The sequence below is a fragment of the Antedon bifida genome, chromosome 5, assembly GCF_963402885.1.
Source record: "Antedon bifida chromosome 5, ecAntBifi1.1, whole genome shotgun sequence".
In the NCBI taxonomy this organism is placed as follows: Eukaryota; Metazoa; Echinodermata; class Crinoidea; order Comatulida; family Antedonidae; genus Antedon; species Antedon bifida.
The window spans coordinates 27,222,044-27,248,782 of record NC_136230.1 but is presented as its reverse complement, the minus strand read 5'-3'; the positions used below and the strand labels follow the sequence as shown (position 1 = coordinate 27,248,782).

Genomic DNA, 26,739 nt, shown 5'->3' with positions numbered 1-26,739 from the left:
GCATTTTAAATATTATTAAAATACATTTAGTATTTAATTCTTGATTTTGTTAAATAAAAAGATAACATGAAAGTAAAAACTGAAATCTAGTTAATGATAGTTTATCATCCAGCGTCAAAACAGCAGAACAACCCTCGCTTGGTTGAAATTAAAAAGTTAGGATGTCTTCACTCGAAATAGAATCTGCCGAGTAAGTAACATTTTCAATATATTTTATCATCAAAATATGATCAACATATTTTTATAGCTAATATTATTCAAATAAATAGCGTGCGTGCAAGTTAACATGGTATTTTAAATAATTTTTCCATGGGAATTTGTTTAGGCCCAGCAGCATCTCTCTCCAAAAAAAGAAAGCCCAGTCAGTACGTGCTGCCCTCTAGGGGAGAGTACAATCATGTAGAGTATCCCCAGAGCCTACAGTAGCTAGCCATTTGCATGTTGTTTTACAGTATTACATTTGTAAAAAGACAATTAGTTATTCGTCGATCGTGGTTAGGGCTCTAGAAAGTATTTTATTAATTATGCATGTTATCCGAGTATTTATAAATACTTAAATTATTATATTTATTATTAATTTTCATATAAAATTAATTGACATTTTTTTTTCAGTGTTATTCGGCTCATCCAGCAATACCTAAAGGAAAACAACCTTTTACGTTCTTTAGCTGTTGTTCAAGAAGAATCTACAATATCATTGAATACTGTTGATAGTATTGACAGTTTTGTAGCGGACATAAACAGTGGTCACTGGGATACAGTATTACAGGCCATTCAGTCTCTCAAGTTACCTGATAAAACACTCATTGATCTCTATGAACAGGTGAATTATAGTTTCTGATTTCACGATGCAACACCTTGTCCAAATATTACCTGCTGATGCACCCCAATTTTATGAGTGCTGCAGATCATAAGGGTTATCTTTTGTTTGCAGTTCATTGGGTAACAAAAATCCCTGAAACTAGTAACCTAACAAATACAAGAATACACTGCCAATGTATAAATCTCATGTAAGCTTGGTTCCCACTAACGACAAAACACAAGGACGTAACGCAACGTAAGTGATTTAACCAATCACAAGCGATGGATTATTCGAACAGTGGGTTGTCATTGGTCAACTCGCTTGCGTTGTGCAAAAGTCCTTGCGTTGCGTCTCTAGTGTGAACCACGCTTAAGACTGAAAACTATTACCTGTATTAAGCTCTATCTACACTGTCAAACTAGTTTGACAAAAAGCGTGATGTACACAAATTTGGTAGTGATATGACATCATCATGTCCGTATATGGGCACATCACATTTTTTTGTCACAAACAGAGCTTCAGGATATAATATTGAAATAATAAAAATATATGTTATTAGGATTAACAATTACAATTTGTTTGCTTGTTTTCAGATTGTATTAGAATTAATTGAACTACGTGAATTGGGAGCAGCTAGGTCACTTCTACGACAGACTGACCCTATGCTGATGTTGAAGACACAACAGGCAGATAGATATATTCACTTGGAGAATCTGTTGGCTAGATCATACTTTGATCCCAGAGAAGTATGCACCATTTTTCAGTGTATTTTTGTTATTGAATTTAGAATTTACAGGCAGGAACCTTCTAGAAAATAAGCGTGTTATTTTTATTTCATACTAATCCAACACCGAGCTCAAACTCGGCAATTACAGGATGGATAAACTATTTTATAATTCATCATGCTTATAAACTAAGTCTCATTTGAGGTTTAGTGAGTGGAGTTGAAAGATTCGTGAGTTACAACCCTGACACTAGGTCAGAATTGAACCTTGGGATTGAAAGGCAAGCATGTTAACCACCAAGCTACAGCTCCACTTTCCAATAAAATTATTAAAATATCTTTTAGTCATCCGAATAATGTTTTGTGATTATTTAGGCTTACCCAGAGGGTGCAAGTAAAGAAAAAAGAAGAGCTGCAATAGCTTCTGCATTAGCTGGTGAAGTGAGTGTCGTACCACCTTCTCGTCTGCTAGCCCTTCTAGGCCAAGCTCTTAAATGGCAGCAGCATCAAGGTCTCCTACCCCCTGGTACGTCCCTGGATTTGTTCAGAGGTAAAGCAGCAGTAAGGGATGAGGAAGATGAGAGATATCCAACACAGTTAAACAAGACCATCAAGGTAGATATGATGTACCTTTGCTAACTTCAAATATGATAAATTCTGTAAATACTTATTGGTAAATTTTAGTAGGTAATTGGTTAGTCTGTCAAATAGACCATATCACATTTATTTATCTACACAGCGCTCAATAACTTCATTGTAATACAATATATGCCAAATTTGAAAGTCTTCGTAAAGTGTACAGATGTTCACTGCACTCTAAAGATCTGTCTACACTATCAAACTTGTGACAAAAAAATGGAATGTACATATATGGACATGATGATGTCATATCATTACCATATTTGGGAACATCACACTTTTTTGGTCAAACTAGTGTGGTAGTGTATGTAAACAGTGCTTAATACTTTTTATTTAGTCATTGATTGTCTGGGTACAGTACAACACTCACTTTGGGACACTGTGGACACTTTCCATAAATCAATAAATGAGGGGAAATATTATGTTCTAAACAGTATGGCCAACCACTGATCCACAGGACACCCCTATTAGGGGACACTTGCCTGTGAATGGCCAACCACTGATTCACAGGACACCTCTATTAAGGGGACACTATTAAACAGAGGCTCTACTGTATTTTAATCTTCAAATTTTCCAAAAGTAACCTTTTTTATTTGCTTTCTTTTCTCTTTAGTTTGGCCAGAAGTCACACGTAGAGTGTGCAGCTTTCTCACCAGATGGTCAGTACCTTGTGACTGGCAGCGTGGATGGGTTCATTGAGGTTTGGAACTTTACAACTGGCAAAATCCGTAAGGATTTGAAATACCAGGCACAGGTCAGTATAAATGTTAATAAAGGTTATTGCTCATAGGTATGAAAACCTTGCATGACAAATGTCATATCATTACGAGATAAATGGTATATGTTTCATACACTATTTATTTCGCCAATTCAAATTATAGTAAATAAAACAATAAAAATAGTACAATAGTAAATCAATGAGGCAGGATTTCTTAAATGCTATATGAAACCGTGAAAAAGTACAATATATTTAAACAACTAGGTTTCTGCACAAATTTAGAAATGAAGTAAAGGGAGTGTAATTATTAATAAATAATGTTTACTTGTTTGTAAACGCACATTTATGTTGTTTTCAGGATGTGTTTATGATGATGGAGGATGCTGTTCTTTGTCTATGTTTTAGTAAAGATAGTGAAATGCTTTCAAGTGGTGGTCAAGATGGTAAAATTAAGGTAACGACTTCCTTCTTATATTATCCCTCTAAAACCTGTAACAATTTATATACCTGAATTCCCTTATTTTGATTTATTAATGTATAGTGCTTAATTTTCATTGTTCCATTTTAGGTGTGGAAAACATCAACAGGACAGTGTTTGAGGCGATTTGAGAATGCTCACTCAAAAGGCGTTACATCTGCTAAATTCTCCAAAGATGGTAGTCAGATACTAAGTGCATCGTTTGATCACACACTTAGGTATGGTTGACTTAAGTTACTAAAAACTAAAAATGCTTGTGTTCAAGTATAAAGTAATAATATATTTTAACAAATTTGTTTGTCAAAGAAAGTGTTATATGCCCAAATATGGTCCATATATGGCCACATCACATGCTTTTGATAGTGTAGACAGAGCTTAAGTACAGTCTATTTAAGAGTTGTACTGTTATTTGAGAAATTCTAACATTTTAATTTTTTTTAGAATTCACGGATTAAAATCAGGCAAAGCATTGAAAGAGTTTAGAGGTCATACATCATTTGTAAATGAAGCCATCTTTGCCCAAGACGGCCATTTTGTTATAAGTGCATCGTCTGATGGTACAATCAAGGTAATTCTGTTGTTTTTAAATAGTATTAATACACTTTTATTCTATTAAACAATTATTTATAACATCCTGTTAAGCTCTGTCTACACTATCAAACTAGTTTGACAAAAAAGTGTGATGTTCCCAAATATGGTAGTGATATGACATCATCGTGTCCATATCATCATGTCCATATATTGGCACATCACATTTTTGTTGTCAAACTAGTTTGATAGTGTAGACAGAGCTTTAAATTATTATCATTTAAAGGGCAATCAATTAACCTTTTGTTATATTTCTGTCACAACAGATCTGGAACGTGAAGACTACAGAGTGTGTGAGCACGTACAAGTCTCTAGGGGGCAGCTCCAGTGTTGACATCACTGTTAACAGTGTACATAGTTTTCCAAAGAATACAGAACAGTTTATTGTTTGCAACAGGAGTAACACTGCAGTTATCATGAACATGCAAGGACAGGTTAGTTTGAAAGGTTGTCAGTGATCCACATGTGTAGGCTAGGCCTCCAGTCCCTGTTCGAGAAAATTTGTTCTAATACCAGATCAATGATGTAGCCACAAGAAATAAAGTGGTGCGGTTGTCTCAAGAAAAGGGAACAATCTGTTCAAGCCACTGGGTTATCAAAGTCCCCTGTGAAAAAGTGGTCAGGTTGAAACCTTATTAACTGTAATGGTGGCTACGGCCTTGCAGATAAGTTTGATGAGAGCCTTGTTGTTATGCCTATGGTTTGCCATTTCTCTGCCATAACCCACTCAACTCTACAATGTTGTGGGTTTAGACAATTGCAAAAATTGATTGTCTTTTTTCTGAATTGCTTTTTGGGTAAGGAATACACTATTTAAAAATGTTCTTGTCTCTGTAGATTGTACGTAGTTTCAGCTCCGGTAAAAGGGAAGGTGGTGATTTTGTCTGTAGCTGCATATCGCCACGAGGAGAATGGATCTATTGTGTTGGTGAAGACATGGTGCTCTATTGTTTCTCAACATCATCAGGAAAACTTGAAAGAACAGTTACAGTGAGTTATTTTAGCCAATTCTTGGTACTGTATCTATAATATGTACAGTATCATAGGCATATTCTGTGATACAGAATAACATGTCTTTCATATGTGACGCCTGTATCATAGATCATAAGTCTAACCTAACATAGTACAGGTGCCACATGTGACGCCTGTATCATAGAGCATAAATCTAACCTAACATAGTACAGGTGCCACATGTGACGCCTGTATCATAGAGCATAAATCTAACCTAACATAGTACAGGTGCCACATGTGACGCCTGTATCATAGAGCATAAATCTAACCTAACATAGTACAGGTGTCACATGTGATACATATGCGACAATGTATTACAGAATTTGCCTAATACTGTATATATAATTCTATATATGTAGATACAGTACAGCGAATTGGGTGGTTATTTAATGACTGCTTTTACCCTAGGGTAATCAGTCTATTGTCCTGGATTATTGGAAAATTAACACCAATCGTCACCAGTAATGCTATACATTGCTTTCATCTATTTATATCTATTTAAAATGTTTTTTGTTTGTTTCTAGGTTCATGAAAAAGACGTAATTGGCATCGTACATCATCCACATCAGAACATGTTGGCTACGTACAGTGAAGATGGTCTTTTGAAATTATGGAAACCATGAACACAATCATAATTTCATTTTTTATAAACATTTTGCAAGACAAGTGTACTTGTAAGGATGTGGATGAATTTAACACACACAATCTTAGTATCCACAAAGAACTCATGTGCAGTACACTTGTAAATTGTTACCTGCTTATTTTGTGTACATCAAACGTTATCATCATCAAACAATAAATGATGTCGCACCAGTGTATGTGATGGTTTTATATACTAGTAAATGAATTCCGGTAAATATTTCGGGTTAAAACAAATACTATAGTGACCAGACATACAGATAAACTTGTTTTCATCCTACACACATCAAAGAAATATAGTGTATAAAATCTTGTAAATTTTTACTGGCTTGTATCATGCACATCAAAAATACAACAATGAATGCCATTACAGAAATGATAATTTTGGGTTTAAAAAATGGCTTCCTTGAATCTCGGCGTGTTGAACATATTCAATTTATAAACCTCAGTTCATCCACTCTGTCAATATGTAATATTTTATATAAATACCGTGTTTGAAATCAAAGTGATGTACAGAGTACAGCGACCTACATTAATTGTAAAGTATCTGGATACAAATATTTGATTTATACCATTTACAAAATAGTGTGATAAAAGATAAATTAACCCAAGTGTCTAATAAATGTGTATATTCTTGCTTTATTAATGTTTGTAGAATGGTATGTGACTAAGCATATGTAGAATAAATGGTACTTTTTATGATCTTGACTAGTTGCTTAAAAATGTACAAACGGACGAACTGAATGTTTTTTAACACTTTATTTGAATTCGTGAATTGATCTCTAGATACACTTGCTGTTGTCACACACAGTAACTGTTCTATACTAACAATTGTCCTTTTTGTGTTAATTTATGCACAGTGAAAAAGTAATAATCATAATGATCTATGATTGGTTTTGACACGCTACATTTGTCTACACTATCAAACTTTATGTGACAAAAAAATGTGATGTGCCTATATATGGACATGATGATGTCATATCACTACCATATTTGTTAGTGTAGACAGAGCTTTAGGATGTTTAATCACAATGATTGGTTGTTATAACTACAATGTATTACAATCCTTGTATAATTGTTCTCTTGCGTTGATTTTCAATATATTCCCTGGCTTGGTCATAACTAGTGACTACTTCTTTCTTAGGGGGTGGTCCCTCTTTAAGACAAACATAGAAGTGATTGTAATTAATATTCATGATTCCGTAGCGTCCCTTAGCATGTATCCGAATGGCTTTATCATGTTCACCTTTACTTGAAATAGCCCTTGCTGAAAACAAAACAATATATTTATTAGGGTTTCTTTACTATACAAAATGTGTACGACTGTAAAGCTCTGTCTACACTATCAAACTTTATGTGACAAAAAATGTAATGTGCCCATATATGGACATGATGATGTTACATTACTACCATATTTGGCCAAATCCTGTACAATAATGGGTGAACTTACAGATGTGAAGATTTGATCGGAACTCAACATTGTGGTCTTTCACTGCCATGTCCTGCGCCTCCAATAAAATCTACAAAAGCAAATGTTTTTGTTTTTTTTACCATTTTTATGAGGTTGGCCTATTCAGTTCCAGTGAAGGGACTGGTCATTAGGTCCCTTGAAATGTTGAAGTGTTAGGTCTGTTGCCCATTTAAACAATTATACATTTACTATACCTCTTTTACAATCTTAGCCCCTTTCATGTTTATATGGTCCAACTGTGTTAAGGCATCGTCAATCATCATACCTTTGATCTGAAAAAAAAAATCACACCACAGTTAATATTATCTTTTACTTTTTGTATTAAATGAAGTTGTGTCTGTAGATCTAAATTGAAATATTGATGCTGTATACAGGGCCGTAGCCACCAGTATGGTTGGTAAGGTTTCAACATTTTCACAGAGGCCTTTGACAACCCAGTGGCTTTAACAGAGATTGTTCTCTTGTGAAAACTGCACCACTTTATTTCTTGTGACTATATCACTGGTATACTTACAAATGTTGCTATGTACCACAGCTTCTCTTTGCTGTATTTAATTTGTCTTCTACAATGGTAAACTTCCTGTCAAAATAAATACAATACATTTATGCTGAGACAAATAGTTAACATACCTTTTTTGTTTTTGTCACTCTTGTTTATAATAATAGGACCCCATTGGAAATAAGTTGGTTTTTTTTCGACTTTATGGGCTATATCCTTGGTTTCTTGTGTCTGTGCAATTCCTTGCTTGTTTCATTTTGTATTTTTAATTTTTGTATTGTAATTTTATGTTGAAACCTGAATCAAATCAAATCATACTGTAGTGTCAATCCACGTTTCCCTAGATATTTTAATATTGGAATGTGTCCCCTCACCAGCCTACCCAGCTATAATTATTTATAATACTTTCTTACAGCCATCCTAGGAGGCTCTCCTGGAAGTTGCGGTGGATATTTAATATTGTTATTCTTTTCCCAATTTCCTGCTGCTTGAGTCGTCGATGTATGAATTGGTCTTGAAATATTTGCAATACTGGGATATCTGAAAGATAACAATAACAATTTAATAAATAGTTAATGCAGTATATTATATAAATCCCTGTGTAGTAATTGCAATTTCTATGTTTATATTTAATTTGATTAAATTTTTATTCCAATGTTTTTTTTAAATAAATATAAAAAAAAACAAATTTGAAGGTTCACTACCTATGGCAAAAGCAGCATATTTTTTGTGTATTTTGCAAGTTTTGGTGAATTTGTTTTGATGTTGGTTGAATCAACGCTATCGCTCTCTGTGTCCAGGAGGTAAAGGCTGGAAGAAAATTACATATTGATTAAATAAATACAAAAGGTAAAAGGAAAAATCCGCATTATGTTTATCTAGGCTAGGCGGCTCTCGTTCCCTATTCTTCAAGCACGTGTGACGTTCTCGACCACCGTGTGTGGTGTGTGAAGAAGCGTAATCTAGGCTAGGCCTAGCTCTTTCGTTTGGCATTTTCCTCTGTTATATAAAGTCTGAGAGAAAAAAAATCTCATACACGTATATGTATATATGAATTTACAAACCTGTCTTTTTAATTACATTCATACTTGCATCAGATCAGTGTTTTTAGAGTACAAACAAAAACATTTTTTTCTTCTCTGATAAAATTTAATAGCGCCTCCAACGATTAGATATTTTTACTTTTCTATTCAACCGTATTTTCCGTTTTTGTGCCTACACAAACTCACGTGTTTAATAGATTTTAATTGACAGGCAGTCAAAATAGCAAAAAATAGTTAAATAGCAAAACGTTCTTTCAAAATGGAAGCTCCCATGAGAAGTTTAATGCCGAAAATGAAATTCATTTAAAATGAATTCTGAGATAATTCCACCGTCACCAAATTGGTATTGTAGTAGGGCTACAGATACAAATACAGAAGGGATATTTTTGTTTGCTGCTCGACACTCCATTTGTTTGTTTAATGCTCGAAAACCACGGGCAGAGTTCGTAGGCCATTTGATTGGTCACACCGAACGAGTTGTTGGGGTAGTTTTTAGCAAGAATGACGGACAGTCAAATCTCTGCGCCTCCGTTAGTGAAGACCTGTCGGTCAGAGTTTGGGATATCAGGTCACTTTCTGAACTACATCGTCACAATTCTCATAAGGTGTTTACTCAAATAATTAGGCCTAGGCCTAGATTGCGCTTTATTAATTAGAGGCTAGCCTAGTAAATTATGTAAATAAATATAATTTAAATGAATAGAAATAATAAATTAGAATTAAAAATAAAAGATATATTAGGGCTATGAAATGAAAGGGAGAATTGTACTGTTTTACGATTTATTTATTTTGGTTGTGATAAATCAACTTCTGGTATTTTGTATTGAACGCCAATAACTATTTATATAAAATAATAATTGATATCACCTTGATTTTATACTGTTTTTTTCCTAAATGCAAGTTAGGTTCACGTTTGACCACTGATTATCATTTGTGTATTTGACTTTTAAAAAACTTTGCATTAGCACCTGTTATATAACAAGTTCCAGTGCTTTGTAAATTCATGTCAGAAAATATTAATTATTTAATTTTCATTTTTCTATTCAGGACAAACCAACAGCTATAGATTGGTCTGAACTGGGAAAAGATCTTATTGTCACAGGAGACGTCAAAGGGACAATTCTCTGTTGGAACTTTGTTGACAAGAAAGTGAAATCCTTCACTCCAGAACATGGCCACATATTCTGTCTGTCTTGTAGTCCACATAATGTTGCTCATGTCATTGTTGGGTAGATGTCTATTTTTTACATTTTGTCTATACACCAATGCAAACATCAAACTACAGTATATATTTTCTATCATTAATAATAATTACAAATTAAACTGTAATTTAAATAATAATTTATAATTGGTTTTTTCCAACAACTATTTTCCCCCACCCCAAATTTTAGCAGGTATCTTTTTAAAGATAAAGACCAAGTTGATCTATTATGTTCATAGGTACAAGAGCGGAGTTGTTTTAGTTATTAACATCGGTAAGAGAGGTGGCATAGTTCACAAGCTTCGTGGTCATGATGACGAGGTGCACAGTGTCGTCTGGTGCCCAGTTGCAGGGGAGGAAATAAAAGTCAACAAACAACAAACAGTTGAAAATGATGTAAATGAAACAGGTATGCTTCTAATGTATAGAGTCACTAGGTATATTTATTATCAATGTTTATAATTTATAATGTTTATTATTTAGGCATTTGATCTTTGTATTTTTATTCGTCCTGTTTTTGTATGTTAACCCTCCTGTTATTGGCAATTTTTTTTTTCCTGTTGGGTTGAGTTTCGAAATAAAATAAAAAATAAACTTGAATTATATATCTTTATAACATTGATTCATTTCTTTAAGTTGAAAATGAAGAAAAAATTGTAGAGAAACCAAACGGGTGCCTCGTGGCTACTTCAAGTCGAGACAGAACGGTCAGACTGTGGAACATGAGTCAGGGGAAGGCTGTGATGACTCTAAGACTGCCATCCAGAGTGGGAGGATTCAGAGCCAAAGAGAAGGGAGAGGAAGACCCTAGAAGAAGTAGAGTGTGGCTGACACTCTACTGGCCAAAAAATACTCCACGTCGTTTGATTTCAAGTTCACATTCGTGAGTATTACTGTATAAATGTAAATGTTCTGTTTAATAGTTGGATTAGGCCTTCTACATAATCATGTCATAGAGTATGTACAGTACAGCACAGCGACTACCATTATTACCACACAAAGACAGAATCCATTGTCCTATTCTTTTTCGAATAATGTATTCAAGTAATCTACACCGCACATGTACGTTTTAAATGTACTGTACACAAAATCAAAATCTTAATGTCCTTTCCAAAGGATGAGACAATTTGAGTAATGCATACATTTTAAACTAATGATAAATGGGTGGAGGGTGTTGAAGTTTCAACATTTGGTTTCAGTCACAAAATATTTTAAGCTAATGATGAAAAATGGTGTATTATTCTGAGTATTTGTAATAATTATGTTTTTAAGTTAATAATTGTTTATGTTTTAGTGGTGAGATGCTCTTCTGGGATTTGTGCAGACCTGGGAAAAATAAATGTGATGTGTTCGGTCAGGCTGATGGCATCTTCCATTCCCGGATTGTGTTTAACATTAGTTTTGGTGGCGATATTGGAGCCAAAATGTTCATTACTACATCTATGGACAGACAGGCAAGTATATTGGCATAATCTTGATTAAGCTGTACAGTTGCAGGCACCTTACCACAGTGGCGTAACGCACAGGGCAAAGGCCCCTGGTTTAGCACTTCCAATGGGCCCTCCAATGCTGGGTATTTGCATTGGACTTGCTCTGGGTCCTTTGAGCTCTGGGGCCCCTTGGTTTAGCCAGTGAGCGCTCTTAGCTGTTATGCCACTCCTTTAATAGCAGTATCCCCTGAATAGGGGTGTCCAAAATGAGGGTTCTACATTTACTATTCTGTCCAGTAACTCATTTCTAACAATAGCAAACTTTTGTTTCAAAATGTAGATAAATTATCAAGTGACTAAACAAACCGTGACAATTGTGGAAAGTAAACAGAACTCACTTCTGTTTGTCTATCATCCCAAATGAAAGTTCCCTAATGGATATTAGTAGATTTTAATTATTTTACTGTATTTATTCAAAGATAATAAAATGGAACATGGATACCCTACAGTCAGAATGGAATATGCCATCTTTAGGTGGTTTTTTGTACTGTTTGGACACTTCACCTCATGATCCTGGACGACTAGCTATTGGTTCAGGAGATAACCTAATCCGAGTGTGGAATACTTCTTCGCTTGCCAACCAGCATGACATCAGTACATTCTGGCAAGGCATCAAGTCAAAGGTCACAGCTGTACGTTGTTTTAAATATATTCTTCCTATTAATGTTTCAGTCATTTTTTAAAGCTCTGTCTACACTATTCTATTCTACACTGTCAAACTAGTTTGACAAAAAAAGTGTGATATACCCAAATATGGTAGTGATAATATACTAAATATGGTAGTGATAATATGCCTAAATATGATAGTGATATACCCAAATATGGTAGTGATGTGACATCATCATGTCCATATATAGGCACATAATTTTTTGTCACAGAAAGTCCAATAGTGTAGAGCTTAATACATTCATACAGTGTAAAAATATAGTAACTGTGGATTGAGACATTCACTGTTTCTTTACGTTGATTTGTTTACAGTTGTCATGGCACCCAAAGATTGAGGGATGGTTAGCCTACGGAACAGATGATGGCAGAGTTGGAATATATGGTGTATTTTCTAATAAGTAAGCGACTTCATTCATCATTATCATCTGAATAAAGCTCTGTCTACACTATCAAACTAGATTGATGTGCCCATATATGGTAGTGATTTGCTTTAATATGGTAGTGATGCTCAAATATGGTAGTGATATGACATCATCATGTCCATATATTTTCACATCACATTTTTTTGTCACATAAAGATAGTGTAGACAGAGCTTTAAAGGCCAGGTGCGGGCAAAAAATTTCTATTGATCATACATTCCAATAATTATCGATCTATAGTATCCCCTATGTTTCATAATTTTTGGGATTTTATTTGTGTGACACAAGCTTGTTGAAAATAAGCACTTTCTTATCAGTGGGGGGATAGTTCAAATTACACAGTAAAATCTCTATTCTTTTGTACACAAATTTTGTAAATAGAGAGGCATTTTAAAAAGGTATGAAAAATAAACGGTGTGGTAAAAAATGTTATCAGATGACTAAATATAGGTAATATAACTTGAATTTTACATTTCTGGTATTTTTATTCAACTTCAGATTTTTATTTTCATGCTATAGCAAAAATTATCCACCGTATATCCACCATCTTTTTTCACCTTCTAGGGAGTCACCAGACATGTTATTACATTAGGTTAAACTACCTAACTACTGAAAAACAGTCTTCCTGGTTTTTATGGCAGAATTTTGCAAAATTTTGTATTTGACTGAATTATGGGAAATTCATGTTTTTTCGTCTTGATTTCTGTTACAAATATTTTGATTTATGTACAATTAACCAGATATTATATTTAAAATTCATGCCTGTACCTGAGCTTTAAGATAAACAAGTTAGACTTGTTCTTGAAGAATAATACATTGTTTCCTCTTTATTACAGACCACCTCGCTTGTCAAGTACTTACCATAAAAGGACCGTGTATCGTGTCTGCTGGGGACCAGTCTGTTCTAACAATTGTAAGATAACATTGATTAACATAATTATTCTTTATATACACATACAGTAGAACCCTACTCTGGGACACCGCTATACGAGCGACAAACAGCTCTATTTAGGGGACATTTTTCTTTGAACGAAGGGTGATATATGCTTTAACATTACAGCCAACACCTAATCAGAGGTCACCCCTATTAAGGGGACACTTTGTTGGGTCCAGAAAGTGTCTTATATGGGTTCTACTGTATTGAGTACTCGCCTGTAGTCTTTCGTTGTGCCACTGACTATCAACATGCCTACATACAATATTGAATCAAAGTAAATGCAGTACTGCAGTAATACTACATTGTAAATTCTTTTATCAAATTTTACACCAAACAGGCCTATTTCTGTTATGTTGACATGTGTTGAATGCTGACAATAACAACATCGGCAATTAAGTATTGTATTGTTTTTTGTTCTCTTCAGCCCTGTCGGAAGAGAAGCAGTCGTTGAGTTTGTATAGCTGTGCTGGTGAGGGTGTTATTCTTCAACACAATCCTGATAAACTAGATGCAGATGCAGTTAACATTAATCACATTATTTCAGCTACAAATGATGTTAAGGTACAGAATTACAGTTGCATATAATGTACAGTATCAGCTAAGCATGTTGAACTATAAATGTGTTGTAAATGTAAATGGGGGAATAACCTGCGACTTGCACGTTCCTGGGTTGAATTGCGCACAGGTGTGGACGACACATACCACAACTTTCTTCTCCCCTAAGAGTCCGTTCTTGTCAAGTGCTGCCACCCAACGGCCTGTTTGTCTGTCCACAACGACGGGCTGAATGGAACAGTACTCCGGGGGAACCCCTCATTTTTCCGAAAGATGTACATAAGCCAGATGTGTAACAAACAATACAATAACAAAATCTTTTAGCTTATAAATAATTTATTTATCATTTATTCAATAGAATGTTATACCTCAAAGAACTGAGTTATCATGGAAACCTGAAGGTGATGTGGTGGCTATTGGCAATGAGGATGGGTAAGTTGGTGTTTAATATTATCAAATTCACAATGATGAAATACTAAGTGGTTATAATTGCTGACATTTTGTTATTCTTCATTTTCAGATCAATTGAAATCTTCCATGCACCAAATCTCCTTCATCTATGTAATATATTTGTTCAACACAAGTTAATAAACTGTCTTAAATGGTTTCCTAATCTTCAAAGTTCTGACCAATCAGAATCACTATCCGACAACCAATCGGATCACAGGTACTGGCTTGCCTCTGGATCCAGTGAACCAATGATACATGTGTATGATTTAAAGGATGCCCTCAATGGTGATGAATCTCAACAGGGGAGTAAACAAATTTCCACTAGTTTCTGTGTGCTTCATGGACATACAATGAAAGTGACAAATCTGTCGTGGAATCCTGCTAGAGATGGAAAACTGGCGTCAGCTTCTTATGACGGAACTGTACAGGTAAAGAATTTAATGGAAATGAATAAATGCTAATTATGATATAGCACAAAATTCTATCTATTTAAAACATTCCAGTTCTTTCTCTACTTTCGTGTTGCTATTCCTGGTATTTCCTAGTGAAATTGTTTCTCTTTTTGTTTTGTATGATTTGTATATGGATTTACTATCTAAAATAAAGGAAATAAATGAATTGAACACTCACAACAACATGTACAATCTATATTATATTAATTTATCAAAATTATTTTAACAATTAAGGTTTGGGATGTCCTAAAGAAGGGTGATCCTGTAGCCAACTTCCGTGGTCATTCAGGACGTGTCCTTGCGGTGGAATGGAGTGTTATGGATGAGGACATTGTCTTCAGTGGCGGTGACGATTTTACATTGATGAAATGGAATGTATCCAAACAACAGCACACAAAGCCTCCAAAAAGTAAAAAATTTTATTTTGTCTACAGAAATCACTATCATGTGTTAGAGATCATGTTAGAATTAATCTTTTGCAGTTTTTTTTACTCAAATAACGTATTATTTTACTTTCAATGTACAAGATTATGAGGCACTATATAAACAGTCGCTTACTAATTACAGTAATTGCATGAACAGGTTTTAAACAAAATGCAGTTCCTGCAGTAGAATAATTTTTGACATGGCCCCTATGTGCCCATATATGGACATGATGATGTCATATCACTACCATATTTGGGTATATCACAACCATGTTTGGGCACATCACACTTTTTTGTCAAACTAGTTTGATAGTGTAGACAGAGCTTTATTGAATAAACAATTTAAGACAAAACTGTATAGTTATTTTTTCATGGACCTATATGGTATACATAGATACTACTTTGTTTATACAGATTATTTATATGGAAATATATTTTTATGTTTAGATAAAAAAGAGGCTCAACAAATGATATATTCCAGGCCTAGAGGAAAGACAAAAAACAAAAAGGAGAAAAAATCAACCAGCAGCAAAATTGATGTTAATATCGAGGCTAGCCAAGTTTCAAAACTACCAAGTGAAATGTCATTTGATGAACTGCTTGAACAAAGAAAGAAAGAGATCTTGGAGGAGAAGGCAGTCAAAGACGGGGCTGAAACAGTGCCAGTGCCAGACACAGTCAAAGAGGTGTCAGACACTGTAGAAGAAAGTTCCGATAAGGCACCTGTAAATGTTGGTTTGGAACAATTAAGAGGTATTGATGAAGAAGGAGATGCAAGAGCTGATGTCTCAAGAGTCCTCAATAATGCTGGAGATGCCGGTAGAAATGTCTCAGAACAAGTTGAGGTCATCACATGTAAACTTAAAAAATGTAAGTCCATTTTTTAAAATATGTATTATCTCCAAAAAAGTTGTGGCTTGGTGGTTATGATGCTCGGCTACCAATCCAAAGTCCTGTCATGTCAGGATTTGTAATTGTAATTTATAACTCCACTCCCAAAGACTTAATAATGTAATATGTAATATGTAATATTTGTTTATGTAGAGGATCTTGTATATATGCCTTGTGAACAGGATTGCCACCTTTAAGAAGGATAGTGAATGAATTCACTTATGGTTATCCTTGGCAATTTGCTTAAATTGATAAATTAATTTCTTTCAGCTGAGGGAAAAAAGAGAAGAAAAGTAAAGTCGTTGTTTCCAATAAGTGCAAGTCTGGATAACAGAGGCAAACAAAGTTTGCAAGAAGATTGTATCAAAATTGCAGAAATGAAATATGGTTTGTGTAACCTTTGACCTTATCACAAAGTTTGTGAATGAAAAATATACTATTGCTTCCTGTGCGAGATGAAAAGTCAATTTGTAATAACTTTAAAGCAGATTTCTGTATAGTAAATGAAAATATTCTATGTTGTAGGTACTGGCGAATCAGAAACGTCGGCAGGTTCAGGTGACCAAACTCACCTAGGACTGTTTGGAACTAGAAGAGAAGCCTATGCCATGTTCAGAGAAGAAGGTAGTTTTCTTTTCCATTTGTTTAAGAAATAATTTTATCTTTAATCTTTAAACCATGATTCGATTTTGAATTCTTGATAGAAAAACACCATATGGAGTCGGCCAACTTGGAGTCGTATTATTGTCTGGAGTTGTGGAAAGGAAACATAGGAGGAGTATTGAAAGAAGCAACTGAAAAACAACAACTCACAGATCACCTTGTTACCATGTCAACACTCGGTAAGTAGAAAAAAGTAGGAAAGATCTGGATAAGTTTCAAATGTAGTTTACAATTCCGGTCATGTATGGACACGTGTAATTGTAAAAGTTGGGACAAACTTTCTCTCTTATAGCATAGGAGATAGTGTAGGAGATAGAGATGTCTAAAGCTCTGTCTACACTTTATGTGACAAAAAAATGTGATGTCACTTTTTCGTCAAACTAGTGTGTAGACAAAGCTTTAACAATTGTTAAATTCTTCCTTTATTTTAATTGTTGTTTTTTGCCAGTTTAAACATCATGATTTTTAAATATTTTCAAAAGAATTAAAATTCTTTTTCTTCAAAACAGGTGGACATGATGTATTTCTCACAACTGCTGAAGCGTACGCTAACCAGCTTGTACATTTTGAGTTTTATTCAAAGGCAGCAACATATTACCTTGCTTGTCATAAGGTATATGAGGCCATTGAAGTGCTGAGTCAGCACAAAAGATTAAGGTAAGGATTGGTATAGTGAGGAAACCAGACACCCTTAACCTATGTTCACACTGTACCCATATTAATTCTCTGGGCTATGTTATGTTTTTCATTTCGGATTCACACTATTAATACCCAATAAGTTAGTCTGAACGGTTCTATTTTTAAACACCCATTATTCATGATGTTTTATCTTGGCACCAGAATCTGGGCCCAGTGTGGACATAGCTCTATGTTGGTACATTATGACTGATTTTCAAGAATGTCCAATGTGTGTGGATGTAATAGATCTGCATACATGGATTAAACTTGCTGTAACACTGAGAAATCGTGATGACCCCATATGCTACATATAGTGCTACAATAGTATATTATTACTATCTTTGTAGAGAAGCCATAAGCTTAGCGTGTGTTCGTCTGTCACCCTTGGATCCTGTGTTGAAGGACTTGTACACAAAGTGGGCCCAGGTGTTGGAATCGGAAGGAAACTACGAACAAGCAGCCAAATGGTAAGTATTGCTAATTAGAAAAATAAACAGATTCTGCTTAGCCTATCCCAAGTGCTGTTTGTTAACTGCTACACTTTTGGACTACAGTAGAAGACCTCTTTGGGACACCCCTATTAAATGAACACTTTCCCATGGAATGTTTTTACAATACAACCTACACCTATTGAGGGGGCACTTAGTTTTGTCCTGTTAATAGAGGTTCTGAAAACATGGGATGGCCTTCTGTAAAAATGTTTAATATTATTTGTATTTATTTATTTTTTTTGTTTTGAACCTCACCTGGTATCTGGTGTCAATGTTATTCCTTAACAATGCGCATTCTCTGTTGATTCTGTCATGGTCTATTCGTCTATTTATTTTATCTTAATGTAACTAGTTTTTAGTGGGCCTCCTATCACAAGCCCCTTGGGATTTCCTGGAGGTCCCTTCCATCTTTTTAAAATATGTTCTACTCCTTTTTTGTTATGTGTTTTGTTTCTTTATGAGATGAGAAATTAACTTATACTGTATATTGGATAGCCTTCTGTGATATTGATATATCTGGTCTTTTAGTTGCATGCAAATTGGTGAACCAGTGTCAGCTGTCAGACTACTGTCCAGGAAAGGTGACAGACTGTCTCTAACAACTGCTCTGAAGGTTGCAACCATTTCCAGAGAGATGGATGCAGCTTCCTTGCTGGTGTCTACATTCGTGTTTGAAAACCTACAAAGTTACAGTTGGGAGGAAGCACAATCAGTCATCAAAAATATAGATAATGTCATGGTATTTGTGTTCTTATATTTTGTTTATGTAATATTGAGTTGAAATAAATCAGACAAGGATATCCTCCTCACCATGCACTACCTAGTTTTCCACTTATCAGTAAAATGTTACCCTGTCCCCTGTAAATGTAATGGGAACACAAACCATTTAAGCCTCATTCGCACTGGACTTGAAAAATGGTCAATTTAACTGCGGTAACTTTACGCAATATCATCAGAAAATGTAACCATTGTTCGCACACAGTTAGTTTTTACATGGTTTTACCAAAAGTTAACTGTGATGTTAAAAAAAATGATTGACTCACATGGTGAATGTCATGTTTTAACCTGAGTTGATCGTTCAGATTGGACTAGCCAGCATGGTTAGTTATACCGAGACAATGGTAAGTTCTACTGAGTAGACAGTGGTCGGTAAGAGTAACCATTGAACTTGCTCATGTAACCATGAGAATTGTAGCCAGTTTTCGGATTGAACTTTTCTTGGTCACTTTAGCCGGCGACTCAGTAAATTTGACCAAACTATGTTCGGTGCGATCAAGGCTTTAAACTTAGATCAGCTGTTTGGTTCTTCAAGTAAACTCATGAGAATTGTTTCATATGGATATGCTACAATTTGAGATTAAAGGAAAGATCCCTATGTGTATGATAATGACCATGATATACCTGTATATCTTTATATTGTATTTACTACAGTGACTATACAAGTTAACCTTTTTCCCTCTTTTCTTTCTTACTGCTAGCATTTGCAGATTTTATTGGATGTTCATGAGGTACTCGTGAGCTGTCTAAAAGATGTTAATGAATCAATGTTTAGCGACATGGACATAACTTTTACAGATCTCAATATCAAATCTGAAAATGGTCAGTATTATTTATTATTCTGTGTGATAAATTATGAATATAAGGATGTTTAAAATTACTGTTCTTGAAAAAAGTTTATTTATTTATAGTTTTTATGATCAGAAATAAAATTAAATGCAACCTAAATTTTGAAATGAAACAACGATTAAAAATGACATTTCAGTTAATTGTACAGACTATATCTGCTACTTAACCAGAAACATTGAATTTGAGTTTTGAGTAACAATTTCACAGTGCAAGCATGTATACAATACCAGTGTATCTTTAAAGATAGCTCTGAAAAAATATATACAGTATTGTTTTAATTTGTTTGTTGAAAATGTCATTTTAATGTCACATAGTCATTAATTTTAACCAAAAATTGGATCGAAAAAAAAAAATTTACCCCTGAAAAAACATTGAGTTTTTGGTTAAATTTATTTCAGTTTATATAGTCTTTTTTTAAGTAAAACCATTATTTTTATTCTTTTTTTCTACGGAACTGAATAACTTGATTAAAACTACAAAATGGTCTGATTTTATTTATCTTTATTTTTCATGTTTTTGGGGACAATACATTTATTTTATAGTAATTGATGATTTATCGTCATGGCCACGTTATGAAATTGAAAATAAACAGTGCATACCATACATCATTGACAAGTATCAAGCCAAGATCCAGAAAGGCATTGATGTGAAATATGTGTATGAAAGTCTTCTACAGTGTAGGCAATCAATTGGAGGAACTATGTCATTTTCACAGGTAAATTTGATATACGTATCATGTGGTCCATGGTTTTGGTGGGAGAATGAGTCTTTTTCGGATAACGACTATAAACCGTAGGTCCACTGTACACATCTAGCTCACTTGCACTTGAAAGAACCTAGTACATCTTTCAAGACAAGTAGACGGTGGTTACATCCGTGTACTAGTACACACACACAGCCACTGTCACACACAGCCACTGTCACACACAGCCACTGATCATAACCGGGAGAAGTCTTTGACTGAAGAGGCTACCCAGTATAAAGAAATAATAATAAATAAATAAAATAAACTTATGATCTAATTTAATAAAAACAAAAGTGAACATGCTCCTATCCTCATTATTGTAACGCAGAAGCCTGAGGCCCCTAGTTTAGGAACACTAAAAGTGGCCCTCCAAAACTGGAGGCTTTGGGCAGTTTTAGTCTTCGTCATATTTGAATGCCTTTCTTTCATCCAAGTCCTGCGCAGGGGCCTCCATAGAATCCAGGGCCCTTGGGTTTAGCCATAGCCATTATGCCACTGACTATCCTAAAGCTTTTCCTTCCTTATTTCGTATAATGAATGTTGTGTGCTGTGTGTGTATTAGCATTTCATATCCAATTTAAATTCACTTTCAGTTCAGACAAGATTTCTCTTTTTCTTATAGGTTTTGATTCAAGTAGCAATAGACTTGACCTTAGGTCATCTTACAGGAAGTCAAGATAAAGCATCGGAACATTGGTTACATGCTGTTACGCTATGCCATGATGATGGCTACTACGACATGGAGAAGGTTCTCTTTTGCCTCACTTTAAACAGAGGTACAGTACAGTTATTCTGCTGGTCACATGATATGACACAAAATAGCTATTAAAAACATAACATTTTGTTCGCATTTATTGAATAGAATTTCCATATATTTGTGCTACATATTCTCAAATTTCTATTGTACACTAAACATTCTATTGTAGCACTGTATGAAATAGAAAATGTAATGTTCATATTCAGTGTCCTATTTAGTTTTACAGAAAGAAATGTTTTTTTTTTGTATGACGTAATATTATATTCTGTTAAATAGTAATTGCTGTTTTTTCATCTGGTAAATGATCTTTTTTTTGCCATATTATTATGCTTTCTATTTGAATATTTATTAATCCTACACTATTGTAATTTTGCCTTTTGATTAATATTTATAAAATCTGTTTCTGTGATATTCTAGGAATGTTAGAAGTTGATTTACATGACGATTCTCAAACAGTAACAATTAGAGGTAGTAAATTGAGTCTCTATGGCTACTATTCTCTCTTGTTACTCTATAATATATGGTGGGACTTCAGTACGGCTCATCAAAAATCAAATCTGCCTTTTTACTTTCACCACTTATTATGTGAAGACATTGATGACAAAGCAACTGGTGGAGAGTCCGACCTGAACTTGAAAAATCAGAAAATGGACATTTTGGTGTCAAAATTAGGAACTATTTCAAACGTGTTGCTATCAGAAGATCATGCAGAGCTCCAGAAATTAAGGGACAGTCTCAAATATATCCAGCAGGCTGTTAGTAATCTGCTAGTTAAGCATAGGGAAGATGTAGCAGATCCCTGTGGAGGAACCAATGAGGATCAAGAAAGCCAGACAGCCAATCAAACTGTGGAATGTGAATTAAAGGGTAAACTTTCAACCAATTCGGGAACAGGGTTACAAGATGAACTTTCAACCAATGGGTGTATTAAAGCAAAAGATGTTGAGGTTGCAAAGTTGCCAGAAACATGGGATTATCATCCATTGTATGAAAAGTTTAAACATCCAGCAGTTACATTAGCAATATTAACAAAAGAGCAAACCAAAATAATGGATGTCCTGGCCAGGATACCAGAAGACAGTAAGGTGACGAAAATCTTTTTTTTTTAATTTCTTTTTTACAATCAATATTCACTTTGAGATAGTAGAGAGATTGTGATTCGACAAGTTAGGACATATAAATTCATTGTGTTCATGCAGGGAAATTTGCACATGCTTTCTCTCTCTATTCTTCAACACAGTTTTGTTAGTTTCTAGGTCCATGACACACATGAAGTCATAGGTCATTGCAAATTGAAAGTATAGCACATATTTAAGCATAAAATTTCAAGTTTAATTTTCTCTGTAGAATGTTATATTCTTGGAATACAGTAGTATCCATGGATGTAACATTTAATCTTATAGGTGTATTGTCCCCCTGAAAAATAATTTTTTTACATTTTTTTTGCCTAATATGATATTTTAATGTTACATAATACTGTAGTTATTGACTTCCAAAAATTGGATCGAAAATAAATTTATTTACCTAAAAAAAATGGAATTTAAAGCAAAAAATGGTCAAATTGGCTGCCAGCCAATGGATTTTTGGTTGAATTTAACGGTTTATCATGTTATTTTACAAGTGAAAACATTTTTTTTTTCATTTTTTTTATACGGAAGTGATTCACTTTATTAAAACTACAAAATAACCTATTCAAAGTCCGAATTAATTAATCTTCATTTTTCATGTTTTTGGGGGACAATGCCTCTTTAAGTCTATCATAGTAAAAGAACAAAACATACAGTATTGAGGTTATTATAGCATGACCATCGTTTGTAAAACTGAGGACTGGTTTTAATTCAAATTTTGATTTAAATTGAGTTTAAAGAAGCTGATACCGATAGCATGTCAATGAAAATTAAATTCTCCAGTTTTTATTGAATTCGGAACCAGATGAATTTATTTAATAGCATTTTATTTATTTTTCATCATTATTCTTTTCCAGAATTCTAGTTTCCCGAGTCCAATTGAGAGTGCCATGGTGTTGTTATACTTTTTGCGTCAACTGCTTCGTATAGATCTCTTACACCCTGATATACTTAGACTAAGACTCATGACTCTTGTATTTGGAGAAACTTATGCAATCACAAAACAACATGAAGACTTTTTTAGAGAATATGAAGATATAGTACCATACTAACGTGGGTAGGTATTAAATGTATAACAACATTTGATGATGATGGGTGTGCCGTGTCATACCCAAGTCAATAGGCTAATAACAGAAAAAATATTGGTTTTTTTTAAATAAAAAGATTTAATTTCAATGAAAAACTTGTACTGTGGTTATTTATTTATACAAGTTAGACTAATACTTGATGTTAGTTATGTTAATGCTAAACATTATCAAATATGTATTTTACTATGCTAAAATACTATTAATACAAATAATGAATGTTTATGAGTTGGATTGTGAGAATAATGAGTTGAAAAATAGAGCAGTCAATTTTTCATTGAAATATTCTTATGAATACAAACATTCATTATTTGTTTTATAACACACCTTCTTTACTTTTATTCAATTTATCCTTCGTAAATCATTGCCGAATACTGGGTTATTAAAAAAGGCAGTGCTCCATCTTTAGACACAGAGTAGAACAGTTATAGTTTATTTTCGAACGCGGATCATGCAAAAATTCTCAAAATATTTACAACATGCATCTAGAGTGTGTTAATTATCACCATTAGATATCACTTTTCCGTTGGGTCAAATTCTGAACGACATGTGATGCATAATTAACCAATCAAATAGCAAGAATACAAGCAGATGTGTTATAATTTTTACTAATTCTATTACTGTACTATAACTGTATGATTTTCTTTAATACAAATTGTCTAGATTCAGCTATACAAATACCTAACATAGTACACAGCACATAATAGATAATTAATACTATTAGTAATTATTGTATTTATTTGTTTTTTTAAAGTCATAATTGGTGTGCCATAGTAGCATTCATAGTAAACTATTTGTGGTATATACTGTACTACTGTTTTTTGGGGTGTTTTTTAGTCAAATTGACTAAGATTTCTGATTGTGTTTTATTTATCGTGTACGGAATTTAATTTACTAGGAAAGAGTTACAGTAGGTTGCTACTACGATGTGCAAATTATGACTTTACAAATCAAATAAATACAACCATCATTACAGTGGCTTAACAAATAGGCATTTAAGGCCCCTAATCTATACTAGATTAATCAACTCAATGTCTTTCTAAATAGACGTGTTATCTTAAACTTTATACAGATTTTTAAAACTAGAAAGAGTGACTGTTATTACCAGTTTTAAACATAATTAGAAAATTTTTCCAAATTTCTGGCATTTTGTGAATTTTTTTTTATTTTTGAATTTTTTTTTTTTATTTTACAGCATGGTGGTACATATATATACACAGCTAGGCTAGGGAACCTGGCGTTTCTTTTGTGTGAGTAGTTATTTAAAAGACCAGAGGCTAAAATACTGTACAGTAGTCTTGCTTTGTATAAGATACAGAGGTAATAGTTTTAACCAAAATGTCATCATTGGTAGACGGCAGCAACGTTGATAAATTTTCTTTAAATTCACACTTCACGCTGAAGAGACTCAAAATGGATCAACATACTAAAAAACAAACAAAACAAGTTGGCTTTAAAAACTTTTATTGCAAAATAAAGTGATATCCAAAAAAATAATTTTAAATATTTATTAACAATTAAAGCAGAGTTTTCTTATTTCGCATTTTTGTTTTCCTTTATAAGAATTTCAGATAACTTTCTTCTTTCATGTTGATTCGGTTAAAATGATCAGCTTGGGAGGTCAGGTCCACCTCCCGAGTAATTCCCAGTAATTTCTGCTCCGCTGAAGTCAAATCCAGGATTCTGGAAGGGGAGTCAATGGTAGTTCAATTTAATCAAATCTGTATTGTCTCGAAAATAACTGCAGGGCTAAGTCAGAGGTCATTATAGTTTATTATGTAACATTGTGTAACATATTGAAGAATTACTTATTGAACTAAGGTAGGCCAGGGTGTAGTGATGGCGTGTATGGTAAAGAGGGTGGTTAGGGCATAGGAAAGAGGGAGCTGGGACATGGTGTAGAAAAAAGAGGGTTGACTGACCTCACTCTGAAATCTTTCCAGTGTTATCTTCTTTTCCATCTGGTCAAACTTCATTGGGTCAACAAGGTACTGACCCTTCAGTAAGGACTCCCAACAGTTGCCTGCCGATGGATTACCTTTGGTCAAAGTCAGTCGCAGTAACTTCCTATCCTCTAAAAAAAAATGAATAATAATTATAATATTGTTTATACATCACCATGTCAATCCATTGGGTTTAGTTTAAGCAAGGCAATCAAACAACAGGACACCGAGCTCGCCTTGCCAAGATAAAAATTGTAACAGTCCTTTGATCTTAGGTCTGGCTGCGACAAATACCAACAGTACTGTACTATGTATATATTCTCCATGGCGCGCTGTGTCTGTTTAAGGGGTGTCAAACTGATCGTGTTGCAGCCACAGATAAACCCTTTGATCTCTGGAGCTCAGTATCCTGTTGTTAGTTTGCCTTGGTTTAGGTGGATTGTCTTACCAAGATCCCAAATGCATTCATCCGAGTGCACTGTTGCAAATAATTCCCCCTGAAAAAAAAAATTTAATTTAGTTTGTTATATAAATCACTGAACAATAAGTCACCATTAAAAGTGTTGAAAAACATACAATATATAAACAAGCATAAAATCTATTATACCAAGGCAATCTAACAACTGGATGCTGAGCTACGGAGATCAAAGGGTTTATCTGTGGCTGCGACATGATCAGTTCCACGCCCATTAACAGTCACCACGCCCCAGAGAGAATATGTACAGTACATAGTACAGTACTGGTATTTATTGCAGCCAGAACTAAGATCAAGTTCCTATCTTGGCAAGGTGAGCTCAGTGTCCTGTTGTTAGAATGCCTTGATTATACAAAGGCCAAAAATGCACACCTTAATAATATCTTTTCCCTTTACAACACATGTGACATGTTTTGGTTTGAAGACGACACTAATCTCCTTTGGTTTGGTACCAGGTTCCACATTTATCTCTACCATGACTTCCTCCAGGGTTTGGTACCACATACCCCATTCTGTATTGCAAGGGATGTATCCACTTTTTTCAGCAAAACTTGTTGACATTCTTCAGTTTAATACCTACCTCTATATATAAATATTCTTATGATGATGAAAGATGAGTTGATTATAAATAAAAAAGTCCATAAATATTTACAGTGACATTGTGCAACAGCTTTTCTTTTTTTTTTCTTAAATAAATCACACACAACAGTAATATTTTGTAGGTACTATAGTCCTACTAGAGTAGTTGCAGTAAAAATGTGAAAATTGCACACAACAAAAGCCTACGATACGAGTAAAAATGGGTACACAGACAGGACTGAGCATCATCAGTCGTAATATGTAGTTTTGAGATGTTCGGTTAATAGTGATTATATTTTAATATAAATCAATTTCATAATACTAATTTTAATAGGTAAACAAATGGAAAATAATAAGTGAAAAAAAGGAGAAGAGCCCTCTATCTCTCCCAGGGCAGGTTGCTCCAACATGCACAACCCTCTACACAAAAAATGCAATGGGAATTCATAAAATAAAAGCATGCAGTACATT

At 34.1% G+C, this 26,739-nt stretch overlaps 4 protein-coding genes across 7 annotated transcripts; 2 read left to right on the top strand and 2 right to left on the bottom strand.

Moving 5' to 3' along the window:
• The first annotated feature begins 57 nt into the window (after positions 1-57).
• Positions 58-6,307, top strand: LOC144842777 (WD40 repeat-containing protein SMU1). The gene is made up of 11 exons (XM_078699307.1): positions 58-190; positions 613-823; positions 1,396-1,548; positions 1,902-2,141; positions 2,779-2,919; positions 3,242-3,337; positions 3,452-3,579; positions 3,803-3,929; positions 4,216-4,383; positions 4,787-4,939; positions 5,485-6,307. The coding sequence occupies exons 1-11, from the start codon at positions 162-164 to the stop codon at positions 5,581-5,583; spliced, it is 1,545 nt and encodes a 514-aa protein (XP_078555433.1). The 5' UTR covers positions 58-161; the 3' UTR covers positions 5,584-6,307.
• On the bottom strand, positions 6,267-8,852 carry LOC144842804 (large ribosomal subunit protein uL22m-like). 2 transcript variants are annotated; one of them, XR_013612179.1, is made up of 8 exons: positions 8,634-8,852; positions 8,274-8,379; positions 7,983-8,109; positions 7,585-7,650; positions 7,265-7,342; positions 7,050-7,119; positions 6,425-6,866; positions 6,267-6,379 (listed from the first exon to the last, which is right to left on the bottom strand). XR_013612179.1 is itself a non-coding variant. In XM_078699348.1 (7 exons), exons 1-7 carry the CDS (start codon positions 8,653-8,655, stop codon positions 6,658-6,660), a joined length of 678 nt encoding a protein of 225 aa, XP_078555474.1. In that variant the 5' UTR covers positions 8,656-8,852; the 3' UTR covers positions 6,401-6,657. The 2 variants fall into 2 exon arrangements, 1 of the variants encoding a protein (XP_078555474.1); XM_078699348.1 differs by lacking the exon at positions 6,267-6,379 and having other exon boundaries at positions 6,401-6,866.
• Positions 8,851-24,606, top strand: LOC144842760 (gem-associated protein 5-like). Of its 2 annotated transcripts, XM_078699282.1 has the most exons (25): positions 8,851-9,217; positions 9,660-9,841; positions 10,053-10,222; positions 10,450-10,696; positions 11,108-11,267; positions 11,723-11,935; positions 12,282-12,367; positions 13,226-13,302; positions 13,751-13,887; positions 14,240-14,313; positions 14,402-14,759; positions 15,018-15,192; positions 15,656-16,078; positions 16,370-16,486; positions 16,625-16,723; positions 16,804-16,941; positions 17,272-17,419; positions 17,788-17,907; positions 18,460-18,670; positions 19,410-19,530; positions 20,100-20,272; positions 20,925-21,078; positions 21,477-22,144; positions 23,044-23,243; positions 24,467-24,606. In XM_078699282.1, the coding sequence occupies exons 1-24, from the start codon at positions 8,921-8,923 to the stop codon at positions 23,236-23,238; spliced, it is 4,743 nt and encodes a 1,580-aa protein (XP_078555408.1). In that variant the 5' UTR covers positions 8,851-8,920; the 3' UTR covers positions 23,239-23,243; positions 24,467-24,606. The 2 variants fall into 2 exon arrangements, with proteins under 2 accessions (XP_078555408.1, XP_078555410.1); XM_078699284.1 differs by lacking the exon at positions 24,467-24,606 and having other exon boundaries at positions 23,044-23,369.
• LOC144842812 (nudC domain-containing protein 2-like) lies at positions 24,558-26,250 on the bottom strand. Of its 2 annotated transcripts, none has more exons than XM_078699359.1 (4): positions 26,062-26,250; positions 25,663-25,711; positions 25,194-25,345; positions 24,558-24,697 (listed from the first exon to the last, which is right to left on the bottom strand). In XM_078699359.1, exons 1-4 carry the CDS (start codon positions 26,248-26,250, stop codon positions 24,680-24,682), a joined length of 408 nt encoding a protein of 135 aa, XP_078555485.1. In that variant the 3' UTR covers positions 24,558-24,679. The 2 variants fall into 2 exon arrangements, with proteins under 2 accessions (XP_078555485.1, XP_078555484.1); XM_078699358.1 differs by lacking the exon at positions 24,558-24,697 and adding an exon at positions 24,814-24,954.
• Positions 26,251-26,739: the final 489 nt, after the last annotated feature.